This window comes from Acomys russatus, chromosome X, assembly GCF_903995435.1.
Source record: "Acomys russatus chromosome X, mAcoRus1.1, whole genome shotgun sequence".
NCBI classification, from domain to species: domain Eukaryota; kingdom Metazoa; phylum Chordata; class Mammalia; order Rodentia; family Muridae; genus Acomys; species Acomys russatus.
Window position 1 is genome coordinate 17,815,284 of NC_067169.1, and position 20,996 is coordinate 17,836,279.

The 20,996-nt window shown below is 41.9% G+C and overlaps 1 protein-coding gene across 1 annotated transcript in view; it reads right to left on the reverse strand.

Moving 5' to 3' along the window:
* The window catches only part of Lancl3 (LanC like family member 3), a 100,829-nt gene that overhangs the window by 12,868 nt on the left and 66,965 nt on the right, over positions 1-20,996 (reverse strand). Inside the window, exon 2 of the mRNA XM_051142164.1 lies at positions 3,327-3,450. Within this exon, the coding sequence (XP_050998121.1) occupies positions 3,327-3,450 (124 nt within the window). The remainder of the gene's footprint in view (positions 1-3,326; positions 3,451-20,996) is intronic.

The following is a 20,996-nucleotide window of genomic DNA, read 5'->3' on the forward strand; positions in this document are numbered from 1 at the left end:
CCATTCACACACTGTTCTCTGCTTCCTTCGTGTCATACAGCAGACTTGTATTTATGTCTGAAACCATATGGTTAGCAAACCCTAAATAAAACTCTTAAGCTCCTCATAGAATATTTGATTTTATGAAAATGTTCCCAAAGCACTTGAAAAACAATTTGGTCTGGATACCCTAATAATCCATTAATCCATTCAAAATATAAGCATTAAGCATCCACTATGCACCAGATGCTATAGGTCCTACGGACAGATGAGTGAACAAAACAGAGAAAGTCTTTTCTTTGGCAACATTTCTCTTGGCGCCAATTCCTTTAATTCTTCACAATTAACACTTGTGCTTTGGCCATTATCTTACCATGGAAATACAGAGATGGATATGAGTTTGCTCATACTCTGGAAGACCTCTCCATTTCAGAAAATGAGCCATGTTTGAAAACAAATATTAGAACAGAAGCGGTGACGTACTCTATAATAGATGTGTATCAGGAGAATGATGAGTGACTCTATGTGGACAAGATGGTGCCCGGCGATTTTGTTAGACATTATTTCTAGGTATGTCTTGTTGACTGCTTGTGGAAACAATAAACATAGAACCTGTGGACTGATTAAAGAAGATTGCTTTTGTCAATTGTAGACAATCCTCATCTACTCATCAAAGGCCTGAATGGAACAAAAACACTAAGAAATAATTCTCCAGCGTAGACATTTGTCTTCTTTCTGTAGACTTGGACTTAGCCTGGAACTCGTCTGGATTTTCATCCTTATAATCCTTTAGGCCAAGTCCTCTACTAGCTCTTCATTATTTATACAAATAAACAACATCATATAAATATTTATATAATACATGACATATACAACTTAGACTATATATGATGTATACTATTTAGTTTTATATTAAAACATATTATACATTATATATTGATAACAATTCTTAGAAAGAATCATGGGTTTTCAGGAAAATATTTACACATTTACAAGAAAGTTGGCTTGTGACATGTATATCAATGGCCCAAATCGCCAGTGATTCTCTTAAAAACAAAACAAACAAAAAAACAACTCTTAGCCAAGCATGATGTATGCCCATGCCTGTAATCCCAGCATTCAGGAGGCAGAGGCAGGTGGATCTCTGTGAGTTCAAGGCCAGCCTGTCTACAAAGCGAGTCTAGGATAGCCAGGGCTGTTACACAGAGAAATCCTGTCTTGAAAAAAATCATAAATAAATGAAAGCTTTAATGAAAGAACTTTAAAAGACACTGCTGGTATTTTGACACACTTTGCACTCCATACTTCCTGCCTTAAATATCTGTTATTTTTGTCTCTGGCCACAAGAATATGCTCAATACACTGTGACAAGGCAGAGTTACCAGGCCTGGAGCAGCAGCAGCCGCCACTGAACCAGAGAGCACATAGATAAATGGCTGAATTTCCTCAGCCATTGGGTAAGACAATTCTGAGACATGTCCCATATGGCTGCTAAGAGTCCTCAGTGGGACTAAGCCTGTTCCAGTTTGAATGTGAAATGTTTTTCATCAGATTATACAGTGAATTCTTGTTCTCCAATGAGTGGTGCTCTTTTGGGAGATTGCAGAAACTGTAGAATGTGCGTCCTATCTGAAGGAAATAGGTTATTTGGTGTATATCTTTGAGAGTCTTCAGACTCTTCCAGTCCCCTGATAACTTATCTACCATGAGAGGAGTAACCTCTGCCATATGCTTCTGCTACCACGATGTTCTTCTCTATTATGAGACTGGAAGTGACATGGCCAGCTGACAACAGAATGAACCTTCTGAAACCCCAAGCCAAAAAAAAAAAAAAGTCTTTCCTCCCTTGAGTTGTTACATTAGGCAATTTGTAAAAGCGACTCAAAAGTCTAACATAGAGCCTCTGCTATCCAGAACTGCTTGTTATCTCACAGTAAACTAAACTCTTCCTCTTCCCTGTCTCACTTCTCCACCCTCCTCTCAATGCTTTCTAGGATCATATTTCAAATACATTTTTGTATTCAAATCCTGTTTCAGGGTCTGGGCTTACAAAGACTTAGAAAAGAGTGTAGAACTTCTTTGAGAAAACTCTCATAGACGTTGCTAATTAGCCATCCCTCCACTCATTTGGGTCCCCTCATTAAATGCACGCTCTGTGGCAAAGGTCCAAGGATCACAAAAGCTAAATGAATGAAACCCCATCCTGAATGTGCGCAAAACCTGACAGGGCAGTTGAACAAGTGAGTCACACATTACAGTATGGTGCAGGGAGGACTCCATTGACAGTGTGGGCATGATGTCACCCGGCTTGCTACAGGGGAAAATACCTGAAACATGTCAACGATTCTCAAGATAGACTTCAACAGCCTCCTCCCTAAGCCACAGAAAGTGTCTTAGTATATCCCATAAGGTTTCGCACAGAGTTGTGAAGTCTGGGTATTCCAAGGAGATGAAGGGTTTGTGGGCCGTGAAACAGTCTAGGCAAAAGGAACATAAATAATAGTTTAAAGGTAAGAGGCTGTTTTGTGTGTGGAGAAAAAAAAAGTACAGTAGACAGAAAGAGACATGGTTTAAGGGTCGCTTCCAAAGGGCCTTACCAATCTTGCTCGGGGCTGTAAGGACTCAAACTGGGAGGAACTCATGTTTTCTTTACAGGAGTCAGAGCTCAAATTAAGAGTCAAAATCAGTTCAGTTGCCTGTTATGCATCTGCTATCACTAAAAACTTAGAGGACTAATCTTATTCCCCTATGCAAAACCACTACTTAGAACCAGCGTGACAACTCTTCGCTGTATCTCAACAAAGTTAAGCCATGTCAGGAAGCTGAAACAGGATATCTGACAGCCTACGCGATGTATTGAGACTTCTACCTCAACTAAATAAACAGGTGATATAATAAAAGCTTTATTCTTCAGTGAATATAAATGCTAAAATACTTACGTATTTTTATCATTCAGACTATGAAATTATATTAAATTATATCTCAACTTTGGTTTTCTTTTTCTTTTCTTTTTTTTCATTTTGGTTTTGGCTTTTTTTTTTTTTTTTTGGTTGTTGTTGTTTTGTTTTTTGTTTTTGTTTTTTTGTTGTTGTTTTGTTTTGTTTTGCTATCCTGGACTCACTCTGTAGACCAGGCTGGCCTTGAACTCACAGCTATCCTCCTGCTTCTGCCTCCTGGGTGTTGGGATTAAAGGCGTGTGCCACTGTGCTTGGCTCAACTTTGGTTATCAAATGTCCTAAAGTATTTCTGGTTCATTAATAATAATGGCCTATAGCAAAACTGAAAGCACTCCTTCTTTACTCAGGGTTACTATTAGCGGCTCTCCAGCCTGTGTGTGTGTCACTCACCCAAGTATTCGGTTCCATAGTAGGAATACATCAAGGGGAACGGTTTTCTCTTCTTCAGCGCATACTGCTTCCCAGAGTCCAGAATCGCCTGACATATGGATTTAATTTGTGCTGGGGTCAGTACCTGATTAAAGAAAGAAATCAAGAAACCAAAGTCAAAAGAGGACCTCTATTTCTGTCCCCTCAGACATTAAAAGGGCCACCAGCATATCGCCAGCTTCCTTTCCTATATGTAAAAACCTGTGGGATACATTCCACATTTTCCTGAACACTAGGTAAGCACTGTAACAATTAAGTTACATCCACAGGCCCTAGAGATAAGAGTTAACCCATCAGGCTGTGCGGGCACACACCTTTAATCCCAGCACTCAGGAAGGCAGAAGCAGGCAGATCTCTGTGAATTCGAGGCCAGCCTGGCCTACAAAGCAAGTTCTAGGACAGCCAGGGCTACACAGAGAAACCCTGTCTAAAAAAAAAAAAAAAAAAAAAAAGAAAGAAAAAAAAGAAAGGGGAAAAAAAGCTTTGTTTTTACCACTGGTTCTTCTTTTCATTCAAGTTTGTCTACCCTCTTCAGAACATTTAAAACAGACACTTTTGCTGTGATAGGTTGTTATAAAATGCAAAGACCACCATCTAGATGTTCTATCATTAATCTTTGTCACTGGAACAAGAATTTACTCAGGAAAGAACAAATAGTGCTGCTAATGGATAAGGCTTAACAAAGCTACTACTCCTGATAAAATATATGCTGCAGGCCTGGCCCACACATCAAGTCTTTGGTTTGAGGCATTTATTTAGGCTGTGCTTATAAAGCCATGTCTCCACAACAAGCTACTGCACGACAAATTCAGAGCAGCCACTTGCATTCCCAGAATGAAAGCAAAGTTAGTTGTACCAAGACAAAAAATCACGTTAACAAAACAAAAAAAAAAAAAACAAAATCACATTAACATCAAAAGGACTCGGAATAAACAAAAGCTGACATAGAAGGCCTTATAGTCTTTCACATTTTGTTCAATTGTCTGTAATCAGTTTTAGGACTATGAAGAAAGATGAAAATGTTCTCAAGCCTCCTAAACGTCAGGGAGTTTGAGTCTCCTCTGGTTTGCACTGTGTTCTGTGACCTGCCTTCCCTCAGGGGCCAACTGGATGCTTCCTTTGGTTTGTTTCCTCTCTCACCAGGCTTCCGGCTGTGACGCAACACTCCCTCGCTGTGCTGTCTTAGATCTGTATCTCACTAGACTATCAGTCCCTGGAGAGGAAAGATTGTGGCCGTTCATCATTTTGGATCCTTGGTGCCTAACACAGAATTGCGGTTGGGGGAAGAGGAGCCTTTGGTAACAGATGAGTAAGTTCTACAACGTGAAGTATAAAATACAGAGTCCTCTTTGCCTTACCCCATCTTCCATTTCCCCCTTTCTTTCAGGAGCATTTCTTAAGCTTATACTCCATTCTCTGCAGACAATGAACATGATAGACACGACACTGGCTCTGGGGACACCAAGCTTCCAAAAAGGCAAATGTGAATAGAAAACTAGTGGTTAGGGTGACCTGGAAAAAGTGATCTACAGTCCAGCCTGATTGAAGGAATTTATAATCAGGAAAAAGCTCACTGAATTTTGGCCCCTCTCCTAAGACGCATATATTATATTTCTTTATCTATATCTGTAATTAGACCAACCAATTCTTTTTAGATAAAACACCGATCATGGAAGCCATAGCTTTCCTCTGTTTTACCCAATATTAGGAAAGTAAAATACAATCCAGTTTCTGGGTTCCTCGAATCTAAGACTTAGTTAGAAAAATAATTACTGAGAGAGGAAATGGTTGCTCAGTATGGCATACATCCTATAGTTCAAGCACTTGGGAGGCTGAGACAAGAGAATCTCACGTTCTGGGTTTGCCTGGCCTATATACTAATGCCCCATTTCACAATATATATTTAAATATATTAAAATATAAAAGGAAACTGTCTCTTCGTTAATTTGCCAATTAAGATTTATTGAGCTACTATTCTAGTAAGGCCTTCACAAGACATCATGGGAAAATTCTTGAAAACATGTGTCACATTTTGCCCTATGGGGAATTCACTGTTTGTTGATAGAGATGAGAGGTAGACAACAGCCTAATGCAGCAAGTAAAGCTCACAAGCCTAGAGATGAAAAGAAACACAGCTTCCCCAAGATTTTACCTTCTCCTCAGTTCCACTTGCTCAGAAACAATAAAACACTGATCATGGAAGCCATAGCTTTCCTCTGTTTTACCCAATATTAGGAAAGTAAAATACAATCCAGTTTCTGGGTTCCTCGAATCCAGATTCGATTTCACGGCTTTCGATTTCAACTTTCCTTTTTATTAGCTGCCTGTCTTTGTCTCTTGATTCCATCTCTTTTTTTCTTCCTATCAAGGAGAATGCCATCTTCCTATGGATCACCACTGTCACATCCACTCAGACGTGGGGCCTTCCTTTACCTTATAGCATATTTCTTCTAAATGACTTTCCAACTCTAAACTTATGTAAGTTGTCCCCACTATTCATCTGCCATATGAAAACATTCTGTTTTTTAGTTGGAGCAACTGATTTTATATTGAATCTTGTTGTCTAAAGTTTGCATCATATTTCTTTGGGAGGGGGTGGGTTTCAAGACAGGGTTTCTCTGTATAGCCCTGGCTGTCCTGGAACTTGCTCTGTAGACCTGGCTGGCCTCGAACTCACAGAAACCAACTAACTAAGCAGGGCTCACAGGGGCTCACAGAGACTGAAGAAGCCATCACAAGGCCTTCAGGGGTCTGTGCTAGGTCCTCTGCATAGATTACAGTTATGTAGTTTGGTGTTCTTGTGGGACTCCTGACAGCCTAGTTTTCTTGCATCTTGCTCTGCTGTGTTCAGGTGATATCCTGAGAGGCCTGCTCCTTTCTGAAGGGAAACACAGGAGGGAGTGGATGTGGCAGACAGGGGAGGTAGGAGACTAGAAGGATTAGAGGAAAGAAATGTATTGAAAACAAAACAAAAGTCTTGCATCATTAATCTCAAATCGGCCCCTCCATTATGGTTTTCTTTTTAAAACTTGCTAAGATCCTTGGAGGGTTTGGACCTAAGAGGATTCTATGCTGGTCCCATCTATCCTCTATTTTCCTAGGAACATATCTTGCTTCTTGACTATCTACAGATCTTGTCTGTCCTGTATTGATTCTGAGTCCCCCTGACAGACAATATTTTTTGTATGTGGTAGAAAACGGCCGGTGAATTTTCAGAGACGCACTCACCAGAATTCCTAAATTACCCCAATTTTTCCTATTTGCTTTTCATATTCAAAACTGAAAGCTGTCTTATCCTTTCTTCAGTTGAACATGTATTCATCTTCTGTTTGTTTTGAAGCCAGAAAAAGAAATCAGCTTGCCCCGTGTATGGCGCCCTCCCCCATTCTTTTCATCCCACAGCTCAAAACAGGGAACGAATTTATAAAATATTCTTTCAAAAACCTTGCCTGGTCATGCGTCATGTCTGGGCGGTTTCTTCTTATCTCACTGAAACACCATGAAAAACAAAGAGAACACCGGAGCTTGTTCAGCTGGATAGAGAGTAGTTGTGCGTGCACTTCCTTATCTCCAGAAACAGACAAGACCTACCCTGGAGTTTATTGATCAGCAAATAAAAACTGAAAATGGTTCTCCTTAAAAGTCTGGGTGTGGGAAAGAATACTGAGAGAGAATATTTGTCCCTCCTCCCCCTAGCCCCTTAACAAACAGTACAGAACAAAAGCTGCGGGCCAGGGAGGAGTTGGGAGTGAGTCTTAAGGGTAAGGGCCTGGGGGGGGGGTTGTTCTCTATACATCTGCTCTGTCAAACAACCCTTCATTTCCTGTTTCAAGCAGTCAGGAAGGTGAATGTGCACGTCCTCTGAAGAGATGCCCTCAGGGCACATACACTCAGATATCCTGGAATGAGGAAGCAGCATTTCCACTATGGACTGTGTGACAGGAAGCTGCCTAGGCTCTCCCTGTTCATCAGAGCTCTCCTAAAACAAGTCTGATCCCTTCTCCTGGATTCTTAACACTGAAAGCCTAATAGTGTGTTGATACTTTGGCTTAATTAGGCATTTTTCAACTTCCTTTCCCTACACTGAATTAAAATAAAGATCTCTCAAAAAAAAAAAAATGCAGAAGCAGGTCTGTGGCTGTTTGCTTTAAACAGTTTCATTAGTTAAATGATTCACGTCACTGACCCTGTAACATAGTCTTATTAGCCTGGCCTCTGAGTATGAAGAGATGAAAGAGCAATAAAATAAATTATATGTTTCTGGGTCCTGCCTGAAGGCTATGACTGAACCACATCCGTGCAGAAATGACCTTCGCTCAGGAACCGAATAGAATGGACTAAGCTGCGAGATGGTTGCCCCACACTACAGCCTCTGTCCTGGCACACAGCCCCTATGAACTAGCAATCTTTGTTAGCTATATCTCTTTGTCTGGGCATCAGATACCCCTGGCCCTTCCCCCATCAGCAGTAATTGGATTTTCAGATAGCAGCAGTGAAATCCTAGGTTTATCAGTGTGGTAAGGCATCCTACGCTATCAAATTCCTCTTCTCAACAATTTGAAATGGATATTGTAAAAGAAGTGAAGCTGTCGGTAATCACAGTCGATGCTGACTGCAGGTCATGAGGTAGAGATGGGCCCACGCACAAGCGGAGACTTGGTGGGTTAAATATGCAGGAGCTATGAGGGGGAAGACGGAATAAGCCACCTCGAAGTGAAAGCGAAAAGAGGCTGGGGCAGGTACACCAGCAGAAACAATGATGTGGAAAGAAACGTAGAGACAGGTAGCTGGTCCCCATAGCTCTTAATTCCTGGCAGTTTAGGGAAATCCCCTTTAAGGCATCCTGCCACGTTTTTTATACAGCACACACACTCTCATCCATTGTCCTAGCTGGAGTTACTTTAAAAAGCCTCAGGTGTATTGTCTCGCCTCCTCCCCAGGCCTAGCAGCCCTGATTGGAACAGCAGCTTGGACATAAAGCCAACTCTTTCTTTATTCACATTTCCATCCTCCAAGCAACATAGCAGCTCCGCTGCCTGCCAGTCTAAACCTTCCCAGACAAAACAGTGATGAGGCCTGAATCTAAGACACACATCAGAGACTTCAGTCTTCCTCTGTCCTCTGTCGCTGGGCATTGTCAAAAGCTCATTTTAAACATCTGAGATCTCACAAGTATCTGCTCCTCAAAGTGTGGGCCACAGACCCGAAGTCTTGCCCTCAGCTAAGAACCTTTGGAAATACAGATTCCCAGGCCCCAGTCCACAATCCATTGTATCAGAAACTGAATTTTAACAAGAGCACCAGGTGGCATGAACTCACATTCAGGCTTGAGAAGCACAAGGTTTAAATTATCCATGAATTCCTAAAGGCCCCTGATGTTACACGAGGTCCTGATGATAACCTGTATTTAAATTGCTTAAGTCAGACTTAGTATGTTTTCAAAATGGCTTAAAATATTTTATTTTTTAATATTAAAATTTTAATAGTTTATAAATATGCATGCGTGCCTGAATATATGTCTATGATGTGCCACATGCATGCAGTACCCAAGGAGGCCAGAATTGGGATTGGATCCCCTAGGACTGGAGTTACAGACAGTTGTGAGCTGTCATGTGGGTGCTGGGAATCAAAGCCTGGTCCTTTGGAAAAGAAGCCAGTGCTCTTAACTGCTCTCCAGGCCCCAGCCCCCACCTCCCAACTGCGACTACCATATCCTTGGTTTCTGTATCAAGGAAAGGAAAACTGACAAGTTTTTGCAAACAGGTATTAAAGATAGTGCTTAGAGGTCGTCATCAACTCCCTATAAAACTCCTTTCATGACCCACTTAAGAAAGCAAGAAGTTAATAAGCTTTTATTTTATTATAGAGGGACAGCAATAACATTGTCTTACATTTTCTGGATCACGAGACAGAAATTTGAAAGTCAGCTCTATAGCTGAATTGAAAGTCAGACTATAACCTCTTTCTTCCCTCTCCCTCCAGATAACAGTGTCATTACAAGTAGTTGGGATGTATCCTCCCTCCTTCCTGGTATTCAGGCACAGGGCAGCTTCACCATTGTGTCTCTTGTCTCTAGGTATGGTACCAGTAACAGGGACAATAACACATGGCATACTACAAGACAGAGATCAAGACAATTCTGTATTTCCAGTGGGTACCAGGGCAGAGTAGAGTAGCATCCTACTCTCCATTGTAAAATTATTTTTTTAATTATCAATCTAAAGAATGTCAATTTGAAATGTTAGGAAATTTTCTATAAGAACAATATTCACATGTGGATATTTGCACTTCTGCTTTTATTTTGGGGGGGTTCTTTTTGGTTTGTTTGTTTGTTTGTTTGAGATAGGGTTTCCCTTGTAGTCCTGGCTGCCCTGGCTTAGCTGTGTAGACCAGGCTGGCCTCGAACTCACGAAGATCCGCCTGCCTCTGCCTCCCAAGTGCTGGGATTAAAGGCATGCACCACTGCACCCGGCCTCACTTTTGTTGTCTCTGGAGCTGTAGTCCGCTTGGAGTTCTCTGGGTTACTTAGAAAAGCCAAGCCTTTCATGAAATGTCTTTAGTGGGTAGATATTTATATAAGGTAGCGAGAAGACAAAACATGGAACAACAATGTATACACAAATCAACTTGAAGCTCTTGATGAACATGAGGATTCTAGATCTGTTACGTCTAAAGTGAGACTGGGATTCTCCATTTCTAACAACCATATGATGCTGAGGCTGGTGCTATTGCCTCTGGACCACACCTGAAGAGGCAAAGGATGATGGGAGCAGAGGGGCTGGTTTTAGTACACAGGATTTATTTCTCTTAGGAAAGGTGAGAAATCTATAATGAAAGAACTATAGGGAATTTGAAAAACAGTAAGGGAAGAAAGAGAGTATGCCAAGCATAATGTTATACAATCATTAGATTACTCAGAAAAAAGAAGCAATGTGCTGCATGCAGGAAAAACATGCCTACATTTGCAAAGCCCAGTGGGGAACTCTCGTAGCCACTGTGGCCAGGCTTGTTATTTTCTTAATTAGTCTCCAAATGGGGCCTGTGTGCTGGTGCAGAATGAGCAAGTTCCTTCCATCTGGTTTTCCTGATGCTCCCTGACTATTACTCTGCTGGGCAATGAAGAACGAGAGGCAGGCTGCTAGAGCAATGATTACTCTCCAGTCATTAAAGGAACTCAGCAGGGAATTCCAGTTGGGAACAGTTGGTCCACTACCATTTCACTGTTGTTTCTATTTCTCTCTCATGTCAAGAAACATGAACCTACAAAACACAGCAACCGGAAAAGAAAAACAGGTTTGACTTCATTTTTGCGGACTACTGACTTTAAAGACTCAGAGCTACTGATCACCCAGTCAGTATCCAGTGTCACTACAGGAGGACTCAAAAGGGGATCAAGACACTTACCATACCTATCTGCTCAGGTACTAGTAAGACTACATAAAAGGGTAGTTGGTTTTTAGAATATGGTTGCACGTTGCAATCACTGGGGAAATATTGAAAATTCTTGCCTTGTTTTTTGTTTTGTTTTTGTTTTGTTTTGTTCTGTTCTGTTCTGTTAAGACAGGGTTTCTCTGGGTAGCTCTCGCCGCCATGGAACTCACTTTGTAGACCACAATGACCTTGAACTCACAAAGATCTATCTGCCTGCCTTTGTCTCCAAGTGCTGGGATTAAAGGCATGTATCACCACTACCTGGTTTAAAAATTCTTAACACCTAGACCTAAGGCCAAACTAAGGGTATCATAATGCCTGGGTAGCACACTCCAGCATCTTCATATGTTTTTAAGTTAGTTGTTCAAATGATTATAAAATGTCAATGTTGGGGCTGGAGAGATGGCTCAGAGGTTAAGAGCACTGGCTGCTCTTCCAGAGGTCCTGAGTTCAATTCCCAGCAACCCCATGGGGGCTCTCAACCATCTATAATGAGATCTGGTGTCCTCTTCTGGCATGCAGGCATACATCTGGCATGCAGAACACTGTATAAATAATAAATAAATCTTTAAAAAAAAATGTCAATGTTGAAAAGTACTGCCACGAAATAGTAAATTACTACAAAAACATATAAAGACAATATGAAAAAGAAGAAGGGGGAGGAGGAAGAAGATTAAATGGAAGATAAGCAATAGGTGCAATAGGTATGGAGAAACAGCCTTTACTGTAAGACAAACATGAAGAGGAAGCACTGATGTAGGCATAAATGGCTATGCTGGATCATGCTAGAGGACTCCAAACACTCCCCAGTGTTTCCAAGCCAGCTAACAATATACCACGTGATGGAAGTTAATGAAGAAACCATAAAACACAGCAGACTGTGCACTGGACTAGTAAGCAGGAGATCTTGGGTTTGAGATCCAATTTTGGCATCATAATCATGGTTAAGTGCTCAGACTTCACTTCCGTCTTTTTGTCAAATAAAGGAGTGAAGCTAAAATCTGTCTACTACCTAAGTGGTTCTCATTTTGTGTGTGTGTCTGACTACTGGGCTTATACAAGTCAGGATCACCCACCGTGCATGGGAAAAATGTTCATGGGGCCTTACCATTCCTTGATGAACTACTGAAAATTGACAGATTCTGGAAAAGAATCAGGCATAGTATCCAGTTCTGTACTTACTCATGAGCCTATGGGCTCTAAGGAATAGTTCTAAATACGTGGTAGCACAGACACCCTCGTTAAACTCTGCAGGACGCAAAACAAACGTAAGGTGAATCTTGGAAAGAGATTTGCAGGAAAGAGGAACCGACAGAGGTAGGAGTGAGATCAGAAAGGCAGTACAATAAGTTGAGGTAAACCTTTGCTACATGACAGCCTCGCTTTAAAAAAAAAAAAAAACTCAACAAAACAAAAGCAAAAAACATAAGCATGGAGTTCAGAGACAGACCAAGACCTGGATCCCAAATGTTGACTTAGTACTTGCTAGTAGTGTGGATTCGGGTAGGTTACACAATTTTTCCTATTATGGTTTACATATAAAGTACCCCTTAAAGAAGCTTTTATATTAAAGGACTGGGGTTGCTACTTTGGAAGCCATGGAAACATTGGGAAGTGAGGCTTAGAAAAAGCAGGTCAGGGGGAAGGGAGTGCTTGTCCTTAGGGGCTGTACCTTCTCCTAGGCACCTGCCTATCTCTATGCTTTCTGTATGCTCCTCCCAGGCATGATGCTCTGCCCACCTCTGGTAACAGGAGTGCTGCCCAACCATAGGTCAAAAACTGAAACAGTGGGTCAAAATAACTATTTTCTTCTTGTAAGATGTTCTGCCAGATGTTTTGATACATTAATGAGAGTGTCACAGATTGTAGGATTGTCACTTGTGTCCAAACATGAGCAGGTTGTTCAGAAGCCTTTGGAACTGGTAGGAACTCAGATGATTAGTCCTTCCCGCCTGCCTCCGAGACAGGGTTTCTCTGTATATCCTTGGCTGTCCTGGACTCGCTTTGTAGACCAGGCAGGCTTCGAACTCACAGCAATCCACCACCTGCCTCTCCCTCCTGAGTGCTGAAATTACAGGTATGCACCACCATGCCCGGATAGATGATTAGTTCTTTAGGAATGAAAGTTATGCTCATGAGGTTTCCGGAAGAGGCAAATGTTTTATTGGAAATTAGACTGGAGGAGAATCTTTGGGGATTCCTTTGTGTGTGCAACATCAGATGTCTTCCTCACTTGTCTCCTTTTTTGTGTGTGATAGGGCCTCTCACTGAACCTCCAGCTCACTGATTTACCTTCACTAGCTGGCTAGCAAATGCCTGCCATCTACCTGTGCCTGTCTCCCTAATTCTGGCATTACAGGTATGCACTACCTGCCCAGTTTTTACATAGGTTCTGGAACTGAACTCGAGTCCATGTGCTGCTGCAGTACTGACTGCACAGACTGAGCCATCTCTCTACCCATCTCATATTATATTCTGACAAAGAACTTCCATACATGTCCCTGCCCCAAGACACTGTAGGAATCTGAGTTTAAAGGCAACAGGATAATCTGGCCCAGTACATATCCAGGTGGCATTTCAGCTGCACCATAATTATTGCCACTTGTGTTTGGCCAGGTTCATGGTAAGATTCAGTAGTGAAAAGTAGGCCAGAGAATCTTGAGATACGGGGGGAAATGCTGTGTTAATGAAGAGAGTTTCTAAAGAGATTAGCATCCTTTCTAGTAGAAAACCTAATGGACTACAATAACATTCTTAAAACTGTCTATTTACTTTGGGCGTAATAAAAAGAAACAGCTAATGGAGGCCAGTCCTCTCCTACTATGTGGGCTCCCAGGATCAAACTCATTAGGCATGGTTGGCAGCAGGTGCCTTTACCTGCTGAGCCATCTCACTGTCCATAAAATCTCTTTACATCAGTTGCTTGAACATCTGGATTCACCAGTCATCTACTATCCCTAAAATAACTGACCACAGTTTGAGTAAGTTGAACATCGTGTGTAACAAAACACTTGACAAAGCCAACGTTATGTTTTGGAAAGACTGATTCGGGCCCATGAATTCAGAACTTTCAGTGCACAGGCATCAACTCCATTGATTCCGGACTGGCTGTGGGAGCATGAGTCAGAGAAGGTGTGCTGGTTAGCCTTCTGTCAATTAACTGGAAACGATCTCAAGTCATCTGAGAATGAACCTCAATTGAGAAAAATGTTCCCATAAGAATGGCCTGCAATGACTGGAGCCTACCATAGTTGTCTTCTGAAAGACTCCACCTAGCAGGGGACTGAAGCAGAAGCTGAGTCTCACAGGCAAACTTTGGGCAGAGGGCAGGGAGTCTTATGGAAGAATGGGGGGATAGAGGGACATGGAGGGGACAGAAGCTCCACAGGAAGACCAACAGAGCTAACAAATCTGGGCCCAGGGGGCCGGCAGAGACTGATGCACCAACCAAGCACCATGCATGCATTGAGAGGACCTAGGCCCTGTGCTTAGATGCAGCCAATAGGCAGCTCAGTCTCCATATGGGTCCCCTTATTAATGGGAGCAGGGGCCATCCCTGCCATGTACTCTGTTGCCTGCTGTTTGATCATTTCCTCCTGGTTGGCTGCCTTACCAGGCCACAGAGGAATAGGATGCAGGCAGTCCTGATGACACTTAGTAGGCTGGGGTCAGTTGAGAGGGGAGAAGGGCTTCCTCTCTCTGATGACTAGGGGAGGGGAATAGGGGACAAGAGGGAGGGAGGGTGGGACTGGGAGGAGACAAAGGAGGGGGCTACAAACTCTTAAAAATAAAGTTACATTTTAAAAAAGATTGGAGGCTGGAGAGATGGCTCAGAGGTTAAGAGCACTGTCTGTTCTTCCAGGGGTCCTGAGTTCAATTCCCGACAACCAAATGGTTACTAACAACCATCTATAATGAGTTCTGGTGCCCTCTTCTGGCGTACAGGCACACATGCAGGCAGAATATTGTACAAATAATAAATAAAGCTTGGCTTGCAAGCAAGCCTGTTGGGTATATTTTTAATTGCTTATTGATGTAGAAGGGCTCATCCCACTGTGGTCAGTGCCATCCCTTGGCAGGTGGTCCTGGGATGTATAAGAAAACAAACTTATTGGGTGAAAAGATGGCTCAGCAGTTAAGAATGCACATATCATTCTTCCAGAGGACTGAAGATTAATTCTCAGCTCCTATTTGGCAGCTCACATCTGCTTGTAACTCTAGCTACAGAGGATTTGATACCCTCCTCTGGTCGCCTCGAGCACCAGGAATACACATGGTACACAGACATACATGTAGGCAAATTACTCATACAAATAAAAAGAAATAAAATTTAAAAACAAGAAATCAAATTGAGTAAGCCAGGAAGAGCAAGTCCTCTATGGCCTCTGCTTTCTATCACATCAACAGAGTGAAAACTGTAAGTAGGTTACTTATCCAAGAGTGGACAGAAAGCAGAGAAAGAAGAAAGAAAGGACTAGGACCAGGTATATCCTTCAAAAGCATCCCCACTTTCTCTAGCTAGGCCCAAACGCCTAAATTCTCCAGCATCTCTCTAAACAAGGTCACCAGCTAAGGACCAAGATTTCAAACATAAACCCGTGGAGCACATTTTGCATTCAAACCATTAACTCAGACACTTAATGCATACTACATATTAGGCCCTCCCCTGTAAGCCAGTGATAGATGAGGACACCATTGCACTATTCTCAAGCCATGGCCCATCTTTTCAAGTAAAGATAAGTTTGTAAGGGCACCTACTGTCAACCAAGCCAAATAAGTTGGATACTGGGGGCCCACATGGTAGAAAGAGAGAACTGATTCCTGCAAGTTGTTGAAACTAAAGCTATTGGTTGCATGGAAGGAAAGGACAAAGGAAGAGGGGAACTATGGTTTGAAAGTTAAAACTTCAGGTATTTTGGAGCATCAGTAGATGATGCGCACATGATACTGTGCTAGAGAGATTGGTGTAAAAGTGACTTTTATTCCTCTGATATAACTGTCATCCTGGAGGCTTACTGCTAACCTAGTCCTAGTCCTGGAAGCTTCTAGCCTCTGTAAAATCTAACCCAGACCTAGGATGTTGCAGCCTCTGAGATTTACTGCTGAATAAGCTCACCCTTTCTAGTTCTTTCTGAATTCTGGCTGGCTGGTTCAACTCAGCTGTTCTGGCGTAAACTCTTCTCCAAGCTGACTGATTCAACCTGGCTTCTATCTTGGCCTTGGACTGAATTGCTCTGCTTGGCCTCATACAAACTTTGGCAAAATGTTCGAATCTTCTGGCTCCTTCTCATTCTTTGGTTTGTTCTGTCTTCACCTGTATCTAGCTTGTTCTCTCTTTAACCTCTCTATAAAACTCTCCCCGTAAAGCTGCCTTTGAATTCCGTGAACTGAACTGCCACAAACTCAACTCCACTGCACTGCCTCTCAACTCACTGACTCCACTGAGCTGCCTGAACAGCACTGACTAGAACTCACATCTGCAGGCCTCTGTCTCCTGAGTGCTGGGATTAAAGATGTGTACCACCATAGCTGGACTTAAGTTTTTTACCTGAAACTTGTTCTATACCAGGCTGGCCTTGAACTCAGAGATCTGCTTGCCTCTGGAATTATTCAAGCCAGAGTAGCCATGTTGCTGGATTAAAAGTCCTCCGCAGATTAGAACTACAGACATATGTGGTTACTTAGAATAGTATAAACAAAAGAAGCCTTTCCGATCCTAAAAGGCCAATATTGCTCTGCATTTGTGACTTCCTCTCCTGGTTCCCTACTTAACATTCTCACATCATATCCCTTGACAAATTTCAGTTTTGTTAGGAATGCAATCCTGTGTTCAGCCCCTGTTCAGATAGTGAATAGCCTTAGCCAAACACTACAATCCCCTTATTCCTTGAAAGACAGTATTTTTTATGTCTAGGGTTGACAACAGATTTTGATCAATGTAGAAATCTGCAGGAACTTCTTTTATACTTTTTTTTCTTCATAATAGATAAGAATAAAATGGATGGAGTTGGCTGTTATGGCTGTCATTCTGATGATTTTGTTATTTTGAGTAATACACAAGATCTGATGGAGAGACATGTATCTTGTATCCTGTGGCAATCAGCATGTGGGTGAAGAGGCAATACTAAAGAAAATTATAAGGGATAAAGGAAATTTTGGGGGGCTTGTGTACATCATTAAAACATGTGTACCACAACCAGGACTACTCATCTTCAGACTCCCGCTATGAGAAAGTTAATCTCTTTTGAAAAGTTACTCTTCGTAGCATTATTTAAAAACTTGTCAACTTGGTAGGCAGCTGCCAACCGAACAGCATTGCAAGCATTCATCTCTCTGTTTTGCCCATGTACATCTGCTTATGCAAAATCCTATACTGCCGGAGCTCTTTAATTAGGGGCCAACAGCCTAAGCAGGCAAATTCAAATGCTATGTCCACTTTTGTCTGTACTCGTGATGGACTCTTCTCCTAGAGCTCAGGGACAAGGAAAGGAAAAGAAACTGTCACATTTGCTGCCACTGTCATAGATGATCCCTCCAATGTGCCAGCCTGACAGCTGATCTTCAAATCCTCAAGGCTGCATTGGGAAGACAGAGGAAGCTCATGGGAGCCTTAGCAACAAGTGCTCTGGAGCAATTACCTCCTTTTTGAGGACATGCTGTCCTCTCAACTGAAGTGACTCTGTTATGTAGTACCTACTATTGACACCTTAGAGAACAATTCATGAAAATGATTTTTGATGAACAATACTTGAACAAATTGCAGCATTTAAAGGCTATTCCTTCTCATAGAGGCTTTCCAAAGGAGTAGCTAAAAGAGTTGCTTTTGTTTGATTGAAAACTGGCGAGGGAAAGTGAAGAGTCTTTTAACCTGCTTAGATCTTTGTTCCTTTCCCCTAGTACCTTAAAATACATTTTAATGAGTGTGCTTCTCACTGTGATGTGGAGCTGGCTTGGTCATGAATGGTACCTTCTGCATATGCAAAGCTAAGGCTATTGGACAGGAGGAGAGGATGAAGGAAGAGGGTAGCTAAGGTTGGAAAAATCTGAACTCCACACTTAGTCCTTATATTCCCCTCAACAATTTAATCCTTTTGACTTCATTGTCCTTATATGTAAAATGAAGTGGCTGACTTATCAACTCTCTTTGGTCTTTTCTTGCTTATAACAATACCTAAGTAAGGTATTAAAGAGAAACCGTCCCTTTTGTCCATGCCCAAAGCAATGTTGTTGTACTGACATTTTCCAATAGTTTAAAAGGAATAGAAATTACCAACTGCAACAGTTTCTAGCTTGGTGAGTGCAGAGCCAAAGTAACCATGGTGAAGAATATTTTCTAGCATGGAGAAAGATCCATTACCTTCAGCATGGACGGAGAATTCTCGCTAAAGCGATTCCTTTGGAACAAAGGAAGGTATGAGGATTTTATTCATCAGGGAGGCTACAGTCATTCATACAGCAGAGCATTTCCGGGGCGGGCACCCTCCTGAGCATATTCAGTTAAGAGTTGTATTTCTTGAGCATGCTTAGTTTGAGGTTACAGTTGAAGAAGGAGAAATGGCAGTCATGTTTTGGTGCAGACTTATCTCAAGGTCGCACAAGACATGTTTGAAAAGGTAACGGTAGACAGGAACCCTTGTAGGTATTCTTAGCTTACATCATAAAAATGGTGGGCAGGAACCCATCTGGGCATGCTCAGAACTTTCCTCATGAAGTTGTAGGAAACCTGGGGTCCTCCTCAAACTAAGGCACCAGCCAAGGAGAATATAGGCAGGAAGCTTCGAATCCCTACCAAGACCTAGCCGACAAACAGGATATTCTCCACCATTGAGTGGAGAGTGAGATCTGACTCTCACACGAACCCTGGTGCCCCTTTTCTGACCACGTCCCCTGGATGGGGAGGCCTGGCGGCACTCAGAGGAAGGATAGCAAGTTACCAAGAAGAGACTCGATATTCTAAGGGCGTAGACAGGGGGAGGAGGGCTCCCTCAGTCACAGACATAGGGGAGGGGAGAAGGGGGGAAGTGGGAGGGAGGGAAGAATGGGAGGAAACAGGGGAAGGGCTAACAATCGAGATGTAATATGAATAAATTAATAATAAAAAAAAGAAGTTGTAGGAAACAATGAGAAAAGGTACTTTGGAGGTTAGGGTTAATATCAGAGTTTTTCCTTGGAGGTTAGCAGCTAATAAAATGATTCTGGTTCCTTTCCCCCAACCCTGATTTCTTTTAAGAAAAAAAAAAGGTTTGCCCAGGGATCTTTAGGAAAGCTAGATTTTAAACTTTTAGATAGAATTCTTTTCTATATAAATGGCATATGGAAAAAGGAGATTTGAAGTGTCCTGAAAATAAAGATATAATCAAAGGATCTGCTATCACCCCTGCCTGATCAAAGTGGAGGCTTGGCTGGGTGGCTCTTAGTCACGATGCGCAGAAACATTTCTGAGGCTGGTTTCAGTTTTAATGCTCTGCCTATGAGGAGGGAAGGGGCAATAGAAAACGTCAGGAGGAGCCCACTCTATGGCCGAACAAGAAATGTTTCCAAGAGGACTTTTTTGATTGGGCTTTGAGAACATCCAAACAGTTAGCACTGACTACAGGAAGCAAAGCAGGCACCTACCTGTTCCTCAGCAAGGTGAGAGCAGGTAGCTAGGAAGTACAGCAAGTACTAAGCAAAGCAGGATTTACAACCTTGCATGTTACTACCTACAAGCTCTTGCCTTAAACAAAGCCTTCTGCTGTAAACATTTATGGAGCCCTAGTTGAGACTCACTAGGAGAACAAGGAACAACAAGAGAGAGAAATCCTTGCTACCATGGAGATCTAGTGGACAACCTGAATAAACTCATATCTGGTGCTGTATTCTATTCCCCCAATATACCTTCTTTTTCCAGTCTCCATAAAGAATGACTGTTTTAATAGGGCTGTTTTGACAAAGAATGCACCAGGAAATGTACAGAGTGTCTCATCTTATGTCGTTCATGGAAACTTCAGCAGGAAAAGAAATCCATTCTGTCACCAGTGGCCTGGTGACCATTCAACTAAGGCCATTAGAATTGTAAATACGCACATAGGAAAAAAAAAAAACCAACTGCTACAATGTATAATTAGATGGGGGACTTTTGAAAAGCGGAGGCCACAAGGATAAAATGCGTGTTCCTTAAAATTTATTTTTGGGAGGAGGGGTAATTGTGGGATCAACCACTTTTCAAAAATCCACTTGTGATGCTGGAGCCACATACCCTGATTCCCAGGGCTTTGCAATGCAAACAGAGTGCTGTTTATTATTGCAAATAACACAGGTGGGTGCCCCAAGGAACACAGTTTAGTACTATGTGCGTCACATAGCTTGATGGAATTTATACTTGGTCACATACGAGACACTTAATTACAGGCTTAATAATAGGTACCCTCCGGGTAAATGTGCCTCATTAGCTGTCCTGCAAAAATATTACTGACCCTGATCGCTTACTACCTTTTAACTAAACAAAAGCATGCCACTCCATGAGAATGCAGAGAGGAACCTCATGCTTAATATGTAAAAGGTACTGGTATACTCAAAGTATAAACAGTTAAAGGAAGGCACTTACAAATTAGCTCTGCTGAATTTATTCTAAGAAGCAATAACTAAGACAAAATTTACCTAGGCATCTGAACGTGCTTAAGTATACTTGCGCATATATATATGCACATATATATGCACATATATACATATATATGTATTATTTATAATGCAGACTTCTACTACAGTACATTGCTGTACATAGAAAAATAAATACTTCAGTTCACCCACACAGGGATGTTAATAGTAGCAGAGCACTTACTGAGATCCTGAGCTCAGTCCCCAGCACCAGAAATGTAGATGGCCCAAAGCAGCATAGCCATATAGAAGCAGATTCTACACACGTGTCGAGCAAAAGAAGCCATACTCAGAGTATTTGCTGTATTATCCCATTCATAGAAAGTTCAAGAATAGGCAAATTTCAAATATGGTCATAAAGATCAAAAAACTGCTTTTCCTTTTGTATCTGTGTGTAGTGAGGGAGGGGTGCATTGATTATTGAGATAACAGTCCTCTTTAGGTGAGTAGAAATACTCTGTGTTTTTGTTTTTGGTTGGTTTTGGTTTTTTTGAGACAAGAGTCCCTGGTTGTCCTCGAACTTACTCTGTAGACTAGGCTACCCTCAAACTCAGAGATCTGCCT